General features: G+C 43.7%; 1 protein-coding gene across 1 annotated transcript in view; it reads left to right on the top strand.

The window, feature by feature from the left end:
- The first annotated feature begins 425 nt into the window (after positions 1-425).
- The window catches only part of Wdr87 (WD repeat domain 87), a 33,736-nt gene continuing 24,179 nt past the window's right edge, over positions 426-9,982 (top strand). The window contains exons 1-8 of the mRNA XM_013026189.1: positions 426-497; positions 721-726; positions 1,723-1,890; positions 3,127-6,005; positions 6,890-7,149; positions 7,877-8,055; positions 8,089-8,679; positions 8,842-8,984. Coding sequence (XP_012881643.1) covers positions 426-497; positions 721-726; positions 1,723-1,890; positions 3,127-6,005; positions 6,890-7,149; positions 7,877-8,055; positions 8,089-8,679; positions 8,842-8,984 — 4,298 coding nt within the window. The remainder of the gene's footprint in view (positions 498-720; positions 727-1,722; positions 1,891-3,126; positions 6,006-6,889; positions 7,150-7,876; positions 8,056-8,088; positions 8,680-8,841; positions 8,985-9,982) is intronic.

Genomic DNA, 9,982 nt, shown 5'->3' with positions numbered 1-9,982 from the left:
CTTGCTTGAATTGAAACTAAGAAAAAAAAAAAAAGTAGTTCAAGTAACACAAACCTACTTTTTCTATATAGTTAGCAGGACATACCACACCTTAACCCCAAATACTCCCTGAAATTGAGCACAGGGCTTGAATTGTCCCATCAGGTTGTCTTTGGACTATCAAGACACTAAACAGCTAAGACTACTAGAATTCAGTCAACAACAGGCTTGCTTTTTTTTTTTTTTTTCACTAGGCCTAGTGATTGCTATACAGGTGCTCTACCACTTGAGCTATATCCTCAATTCTTGTGCTGGTTGTTTTAATTATTTGTTGGATAGTTATTGTCCTTTGACTCCTAGTTCTTTGAAAAATAACATTGGCTAAGTAGCCCTCTTTTGTATTCCCACAGGTTTTAAGCAACAGTCCTGAGGGAAAAATCAAGGTGATGTCTTCCCCCAGACTCATTCCCATCTGGAAGGATTATAAGTATCAAATAAATGACATCTTAAATAAAAAGGTAATGTATATGTAAGATGTAAGCATGTCTAACTTACAGTAATGAATACTTCAAGAGAGACAAAGATTGCAAATGCAAGAAGAAAACAGAATAGACCATTAAAACAAATGTCACTGTTGTAGAGAAAGGACCAAGTCCCAAATAAGTCTATAAACCTCTTACAAGGACATTTTAGTGGCACTGCTTAAGGAACCAACATTCTGAGAAGAGATTTCCCAAGAAGAAGGAAGTGACCAGAGAGAATATTTGCAAACCAGTTTTGCTATGTGAGATGGACCCCAGATGAATGTCTCAGTGTGTATGTCCTTTCTCTGTGGGATAATACATATTGCATATGTGCAGCTCTTAAGTCAAATGTGAAGGCTAGATAAGGGTTCTCAAAGTTTTACTTGTGCAATAAAATTTGTTTTGGGTACCAGTTCTGGGGCTTGAACTCAGAGCCTGGACACTGAGGCACTATCCTGAGCTTTTTTGATCAAAGCTGGCACTCTATCACTTGAGCCACAGCTCTACTTCCAGCTTTTATTAGTGGTTAATTGGAGATAAGAGGCTCATGGACTTTCTGCCCAGGCTAGCTTTGAACTATGATCCTCAGATCTCAGTCTCCTAGGATTATAGGCATAAGCCACCAGCAGGTTGGCTTAATATTTAATAATTGAACTGCTTTTAATTTGGACACAACCTGTTAAGGTACTTGTGGCTATTAGATAACATAGTTGACTTATCTAGATAATTTGTTACATGTTGTATCTTTTATAATCCATGTATCTTTGTTGTTGTTGGTTCATTCCAGTCCTGGGGCTTGAACTCAGGGCCTGGGCATTGTCCCTTAGCCTCTCTGTGCTCAAGGCTAGCACTATACCACATGAGCCACAGCACCACTTGTAACCCAGGGCTTCATGCGTGCTAGGCAAGCACTCTACCACTAAGCCACATTCCCAGTCCTGATCCATGCATCTTTTACACACATGGAAGACTATTTAGGCCTCGTATGCTAATTTCACTTGGAAAGATTATTTCCTTTGTATTCACAATACAAAATCTAGGATCTAGGGGGATCTAGTTCCCTCATGTTTTGTGGAGGTTTGTTCTATGTATTATGAGTGTATTGGGAGTTAGGAGGGATCTGAGCATGACTTGGGGAATTGCTTCAATCTTGACTTTTTTGAGAAAAAAATTTAGTGTATGTGTATCTTAGCTTTAGTTTATGCCATGCCTCTCCCAGGAATCTGAGAAGCCAAAGAGTGACATAGTTGTGCTGAGTGACCGGTCCCAGATACTGTACAGAGAAACTCACTTCCCTCAAAGTATGCCACTTATATGCCAGTATTTCAATGATGCCTTCTTCTTCGCTTCCCTCTCATGGGTGAACTCCTACACGAAAGAAGTACAGGTAATGCTGTTTCCTCCCCCCTTCTCTTTCTTCCTTTCTTTCCCTTCCTTACCTCCTTCCCTTCCTTCCTTCTTTTCTTCCTTCCTTCTTTCATTCTTTCCTTCCTTCCCCTTCCCTTCCTTCCTTCCTGTTGCTTTCTCTCTCCCTTCCTTCCTTCCTTCTTTCTTTCATGTGCCAGTACAGGGCTTGAACTCAGAGCCTGGATGCTTGCTATCCCCCTTGAGTTTTTCTCTCAAGCCTGGCACTCTACCACTTGAACCATAACTCCAGCTCCATTTCCAACTTTTGTGGTTGTTGATTGAATATGAGTTTCACAGACTTTCCTGCCCATGCTTCAAACTATGATCATCAGATCTCAACCTCCTGAGTGGCTAGAATTACAGGTGTGAGCCACTCATGCCCAGCTTTTCCTCCCTCATCTTAGCTTGTTCTCCAAGGGCAATGCCTCCATAGCTCACAACCAGATTAGCAAAAAAAAAAAATGAATACAATCTTGAACCATGATTCCCCCCATTCTCTCTAAAATTGCTTTTTTTTCTTTTTTTGGCCAATCATGAGGCTTGAACTCAGGACCTGAGCACTGTTTCTGAGCTCTTTTGCTCAAAGCTAGTATTCTACCATTTTGAGTCACAGCACCACTTCTGGCTTTTGGTGGTTAATTGGAGATAAGAGTCTCACGAACTTTCCTGCCCCAGCTAGCTTTGAACTGCGATCCTAATATCTCACCTCCTGAGTAGCTAGGGTTACAGTCATGAGCCAGTGATGCCCTGCTCTAATTGCTTTTTTGTAAGACTTTATGGCTCTCCTAAAGTAAGTCAAGGTCAAGCAAAAGGTATTTTGTTTTGAACTCCCAACAAAAGAAGGTAGAATCTTCCATTTTCTTATTAGCAAATGAACAAGTCAAAGTAGATGAGTATTGGATCTTTCCTCCTCTTTCTAGGCAATCATGTGTGTGCACATGCACACACACACACACACACACACACACACACAGATCCTGAGGCTTGAACTCAGGTCCTGATTGCTGTCTCTTGAGCTTTTCTGCTCAAGCCTGGCACCCTATCACTTGAACCATAGATCCACTTCTGGATTTTTGGTAGTTAATTAGATATAAGCATCTCAGGGCCTTTCCTTCCTGGGCTGGCTTTGAACCTCAATTCTTAGATCTCCTACAGGTATGAGTCAGTTGCACCCAGCCTTAGGTATATTTTTAAATTTTATCTTATGCTCTTCCAGGCTGTAGTCTGGACAAAAAGCAAAAGCGAGGACATGGTTGAGAAGAAAATGTTTCCCATGAGTGAACGGTTGCCACCCATCCAGTTGATGGTCCACGCTGGTTCCTTTCATATCCTCGTGGTCTACTGTGGTGACCTCTTCCTGCGGCTTTTTGGGGATCACTTTCGGTCCTTCAAGTCTATGGGCACAGTATCCTGCCGCTTCAACATCAGCTGCCTCTGCTATGACCCAGAAACAAAGATGCTTCTGTCTGGTAATCTGGGGGGAATAGTCACCTGGACTATTGAGCGGGGTGGTACAGGCCTCCAGATAGCTCGCATGTTTCCCATACCAGGTGAAGAGCTTGTGCAGGACATCTTGCTGAGTGGTCCTGATGACTGCCTTCTTGCCCTGTGTGAGACTGTGGTGAGGGTCCTAGAACGCCAGGGCCATGGCAATCTACAAGAGGTAAAGAAGTTTACCACCCCTACCAGTGGCTCCTCTATCACCTGCTGCTTTACCTGCTTTGAACTGGGCTTTCTCTATGCCGGAAACAAGGCTGGGGAAATCCATGTCTGGAACCTCAAACAAAGCCAGCCTCTCCACAATTTCATGGCCCATTCTTCAACAGTGATATGTATTCGTAGCCGGCCGGAGGCTCACATTCTGCTATCAGCTGGCCGAGAAGGCATAATCAAGGAATGGAATCTCACTTCTGGGAATTTACTTCGGCGACTAGAACTTGAAGAGCAGTTATTCCGCCTCCAATTTATTGATGACACCACTTTTTATTGCCAAACTTCCCATACTTTTTCCTTACATCGTCTGCCCTGCTTCTATAGCCTCTTTAGCGTCTGTGGCTGCACCACCCAGCAGGTGCGTCGAATCCGCTGTGGAGAGAACTGGTACCGAATCCTGTGTACTACAGAGGATGGCCTCATGCGCTTTCTGTCTCCAATCACGGGGGAACTTCTGGTTGTCACCTGGCCCTTTGTCATCCTGGACAAGGCTGTGGATTGGGCCTATGATCCAATGAGGGAGGAACTCTTTGTAGCCACAGGCACCTCAGAGGTGCTGGTGTTTGACACAACCCGCTCCCCTTGCCCAACTAAGTATTTCTTATGCACCTCAGTAGATTCTCGAGACATGGTACAGTGCCTGGCTTATGGGCATTTCCAACTGGGGTGGGGAACAGAAGGACTGATATTCTCTGGACACCAAAGTGGAATGGTAAGAGTGCTTTCCCGGCACATGTGTGCCCGAGTTGAGAAACTTACCCACTACGGGGCTGTATTGGCGCTCTCTACAATGACTGCAGGGATCTTTGCTAACCGAGAAAGTTCTTTGATCTGTTCCTATGGAATGGATGATTATATACACCTATCAGAAGTCATGTTTGAAGGAGCCAAAGTACAACTGCGGCCTCTAGCCAGCGTTCTCAGTAGCTGTCATCTGAAACACATGATCCTCTTGCCCCATTCTGTGTTTGCCATCACAGATAGTAACTGCCTACGTTTCTGGGAGTTCCGTGAATTTCTGTGCACTGGGTCAGACAAAGGCTCAGATTTCACTGAAACATTACCTCTACACCAATGTACCATCATATCTTTCGATGTCTGCTTGTCCTTGAGTCTTTTTGTCACAGCTGGTGCTGATGGCTCTGTCCGGCTCTGGAATTTCCGTGGTAGACTCATATCCATGTTGGATTCATCACTTCACTTTGGTGCACTGTGTTTTGCAAATAACCGGGGTGACCTCCTTGTGAGTTTCAACCAGAGTCTTTATCTGATATCATCTTTAAAACTGCTTCCTCAGTCCCTGCTGTCTCACTTATACTTTTTGACTGTACCCGATGAATTACTTGAAGCTCCTAAGCCTTTCATACCAAGTTTCTTTCTCTCTTTTGAGACCCTGTTTGTGCCCAAGTATATCAACCGGGTTCAAGGGAAACAGGAATTAGTGGGTCTAGAGCCCCTTATCAATAAGCGGGCCATTGCCTTCGACCATTCTGTGCCACATGTTATAGAAGAGGATGAGGATGGGACCATTGTGTTATTGAGTGCTCCCCAATATGATTCTTTCGAGGCAACAACAACTGTCCAGAAAAAGAAGTCAAAACGGGCCCAATTCAATTATGTGTTTCCTCCCCAATTAGTGATGACCAGTTGGGATGGGCTCAACCCCTATCAGATACTGAGATGCTACTTTGGTCAGGGGCAAAAATGGCTTCTTGCCCCTGATTGCTACATTCCCAACTCTGTGATCCGTGCCCGTCTTTGGCCAGAGGGCAGCCCAATATTTCTACAGTGCATTGTGCACTCCCCTCAGCGGGAACTGGAATGGGACAAGCCTCAACCTCTCTCCTTCTGGCACAAAAGAAAAAGAGTTAAAAGTGATACGAGAACTCTTCCAGAGGAGAAAGAGGATGAATCCTTTCTGGAAGACAGACTAACCAAGGATGCAACCTACAGTGTCCTCACAGATGCAAGCCGCAGCTGGCTGGGAAAAAGGATGAGTGAAGCAACTCTGAATAATCTGATTGAAGCTGTCCTTAATATCATGGTCCATGCTAATTCAGTAAAGTATCAGTGCTGTATTAGTGTACTAGGGCAAATCTTTGCCTCTTATCAAGTTTCTCCAACTCTGCGCTCTGAGACAGCTCATCGTTTGCTAGATGATACAGTAAATCCCAACTCAATGATCCGAGAACTAGCCTGGGAAGGGTTAAAACGTCTAGGAATAATTACTCATCTTTTTGCCTTGCCTCTGGCCCAAGGACTATTGGATAAGGATCCAAGAGTAAGGAATAAAGCCCTGGCACTCATGGCTGATACTGGAATCCACACAAAAACTTCACTCTTAAGCTTGATACAGAGACGAGATCTTTTCCGGGAGTTACAGTAAGTTATTGATTACTTTCCTCAATTTTTTACCACTTGCTGATTTTTGTCTTCCTTGCCCCCATTTTCCTTCATTTTTCTTTTCATCTCTTCATCCCTGTTTTATTAGTTCTCCATGATCTTCTCTTTCATAGCTTAGAAAAAATTAAATTTCAAGCTGGGCACCAGTGGCTCATGCCTATAATCCTAGCTACTCAGGAGGCTGAGATCTGAGGATCATGGTTCAAGGCCAGCCCAGGCAGGAAAGTCCATGAGACTCTTATCTCCAGTAAACCACCAGAAAACCAGAAATGGTGCTGTGGCTCAAGTGGTAGACTACTCGCCTTGAACTGAAGAACTGAGGGACAGTGCCCAGATCCAGAGTTCAAGCCCCACAACTGATCAAAAAAACCCTAAATTTCTGGGCTATCACTGACAATCCTGAAAACTCTTTTCTCTATCTCTTTGCCTTTTCCGGTCCTCTAAGCTCCTGAGCTCCCTTTGTCATCTTTTTTTTTATATTATTTTATTGTTATCAATTGAGGAGTTTTAGAAGGGTTACAATTCCATAAGTCAGGTAATGAGTACAATTCATCTTAGACAATGTCACCCTTTCCTTTGCTTTCTCCCAGCTTCCCCCTCCTAACCTTGCCCACAAATTGCATAGTCCATTTTTTACATAGTGTATACTGGATACCATGACTGAATTTGTTCACCATACCTCTATTTCTGTTCCTTTTGTCATCTTTCTCTCTACCTCTGTAGCTTCCCTTCAGATCATCCCATCTTGACTTTCAAGACTGCAGAGGCCATCATTTGACTGTAGCTATGCTGTCTCTTTTGGGCACTCTTTCAACTCCCTGCCTGTTTTAAGTTCTTCTCATTCTCTCCTTTGATTTTTATAGGCAAGAGATGATTGGGGAGGAATCCCTGGACCATTTGCTGGGGATTCGGCCAACAGATATACAAATCCTTGTCTCTCAACTGGAACAGAGACTAAATGAAGACTTAACCCCATCAGAAGATAAAAAGGCTGAGGTTTTTTCAGATGTCTCAAAAGAATCTCTGCATAAACTATCTTCCTTGCAACTCATAGAGTCTGAAGAATCAGAAGTCAAGCCACCCAAACAAATAAAACAAGCCCGAACAGCCGGGAAAAAGCACTGTATGTATGGGATGATCTGGTCCATGCCTCTGGGTCCCCAAAGAGGCAGGGTAGTTAGGGTCTGTAGGTCAGTAGATACTAATGTGGGAAGAGAGGTAAGTAGAATGAGCTTGTCATAGAAGACAATTATCCTAGGAATGATCCACCTAAATCAGAAAGGCACAAAGGCTTATATCTAAAATTGGTGGTCAGAGAAGCATCTGGGAATTGGGAATCCTGAAAGTAAGTGTGTGTGTCTGTGTATTCTGGGGCTTGAATTCAATTCAGAGCCTGGGTGTGTCCCTTGGCTTTTTTGTCCAAGGCTAAACACTTGAAGCCACAGCTCTACTTCCAGCTTTTTGGTGGTTAACTAGAGATCACGAGCCACCTATGCCTAGCTGTTGTTACTTCTTTTTTTTTTCCCCTTGAACTCTGGGCCTGGGCACTGTCCCTCAGCTCTTCAGCTCAAGGCTACTACTGTACCACTTGAGCCACAGCACCACTCCCGGTTTTCTGGTGGTTTATTGGAGATAAGAGTTTCACAGACTTCCCTGCCTGGGCTGGCTTTGAACCATGATCCTCAGATCTCAGCCTCCTGAGTAGCTAGGATTACAGGCGTGAGCCACTGGCACCTGGCTTGTTGTTACTTCTTTTATGGCATTTCCTCTTAGCTCACACCAGGTTTAGGAAGAGTTTCATTTAGTTTCTGATGCTTGACTTAACTTCTACCTCCTGGTTTTCCCTGCAGTGCGAAAACTGATTCGAGCTCTCAAGATATTGAAAATGGGAGAAGCTAAACAAGTAAGCGTAGAGACACCTGTGGAGGCTGAAGTTGAGGCTGAAGCCACCACAGCTGAGATGGAGGACATATCAAGAATATCTTCAGTAAGCAGTGTAATGAAGTTGCCTAAAGATGTCTCAAGGGATGTCTCAAAGGATGTCTCAAGGGATGTCTCAAAGGATGTCTCAAGGGATGTCTCAAAGGAGCACATGGCTGCAACGGTTAAATTGCTGAGGAAGCAGCACAAAAAAGGCAAACCACAGAAACTCAGAAAAGAGCACAAGAAGCAAAAAAAAAAGGTAGTTGAGAAACCTTTGCCTCCAGTAAAACCAAAACCAGTTAGGAGAAAGATTCCTTCTAGGCGGGGTGCTGCTGGAGAACCTGGTACTAAAGGAGATACTTCATGGCGGAATGATCTATGTCGTCTTATGGCTCTAAGGATATCTACCTCCCATGCAGAAATGGAAAAAGATCTAGACAATGAGCTGGTGGCTATAGCTCAGGAGATGTTAGCAGATCGCCGCCCCAGTTGGGAACTCTTTCAGCAGATCTGCCCCAAGAAAGACAGTGAGGATATGTTTGCAGAATTTGACCAGGAAGTAGACTCGCAAGAGAAGAAAACTTTTATCCATGAAAAAGCAATTAAGGAGGACCTGGTGATCACAGATGAGGAAGAGAAGCCAGAGAGTACTGAAGTACAAGAGGAAGAGGAAGAACAAGAGGAAAAGGAAGAGTTGGAGGAACTGGTTCTAAAAGACAAGAAAAGGAAAGTGATTTTTTTAGAACCAGGTGAGCCACCAAAGGGAAAGCGAAAGTTGAAGAAAGAAGAAAAGAAACCCAAGAAGGAAGAGGAGAAAACAGTCCAAGAAGAAAAGAAATTAGGTAAAAAAGAGAAGGAAGAGAGGGATTTGAGTATGTTTCTTCCAAAGAAGGAAGAGGCTGAGCCAGAAAAACCAGTTCGTTTTGAGAGGGAGATGTCTTTTAAAGAATGGAAGTTATCTTGGGATGATTGGAACGAAGCCCAGAGGAAAAAAAAGGTAACATGGGAAGAATGGAAAAAAGACTGGGACAGGCGGTATCTTGAGAAAATGAAAGAGGAAGAGGAAATGAAAGGAGAAGAGGAAAGGAAAAGGAAAAAGAAAGAGAAAAGGAAAGAGAAAAGGAAAGAGAAAAGGAAAGAGAAAGGGAAAAAGAAAAGGAGAAAGGAAGATGAAGTGGGAGAGGAAGAGGAAGTAGAAGAGGAAGAAGTGGAAGAGGAGGAAGTAGAAGAGGAAGAAGTGGAAGAGGAGGAAGAGGAAGAGGAGGAAGAGGAGGAAGAGGAGGAAGAAGAGGAAGAGGAGGAAGAGGAAGGGAAAGAGAAAGTGGAAGGGAAAAGGAAAAGGAAAAGGGAATGGAAAGGGAAAGCAGAAAAGAAAAGGAAAGGGAAAGAGGAAGTGAAAGGGAAAGAGAAAAGGAAAGGGAAAGGGAAAAAGAAAAGGAGAAAGAAAGATGAAGTGGGGGAGGAAGAAGAAGTAGAAGAAGAAGAGGAAACAGAAGAGGAAGAAGTGGAAGAGGAGGAAGTAGAAGAGGAAGAAGTAGAAGTGGAAGAGGAGGAAGTAGAAGGGGAGGAAGAGGAAGGGAAAGAGGAAGTGGAAGGGAAAGGGAAAAGGGAATGGAAAGGGAAACTGGAAAAGAAAAGGAAAGGGAAAGAGGAAGTGAAAAGGAAAAAGGAAAAGAAAGGGAAAAGGAAGGAGGAAGAGGAAGAGGAAAAGGAAGTGAAACTGAAAGAGGAAGAGAAAGGGAAAAAGGAATGGAAAGGGAAAGAGGAAGGGAAAGAGGAAAAGGAAGAGGAAGGGAAAGAGGAAAAGGAAGGAGGAAGGGAAAGAGGAAAAGGAAGAGGAAGGGAAAGAGGAAAAGGAAGGGAAAAAGGAAGGGAAAAAGGAATGGAAAGGGAAAGAGGAAGAGGAAGAGGAAGAGAAAGGGGAAAAGGAAGTGAAAGGGAAAGAGGAAGGGAAAGGGAAAAAGGAATGGAAAAGGAAAGAGGAAAAGGAAGAGGAAGAGGAAAAGGAAGTGAAAGGGAAAGAGGAAGTGAAA

This window comes from Dipodomys ordii, unplaced genomic scaffold (genome assembly GCF_000151885.1).
Source record: "Dipodomys ordii isolate 6190 unplaced genomic scaffold, Dord_2.0 Scaffold92, whole genome shotgun sequence".
Lineage (NCBI taxonomy): Eukaryota > Metazoa > Chordata > Mammalia > Rodentia > Heteromyidae > Dipodomys > Dipodomys ordii.
This window is presented reverse-complemented; position numbering and strand designations above follow the sequence as displayed.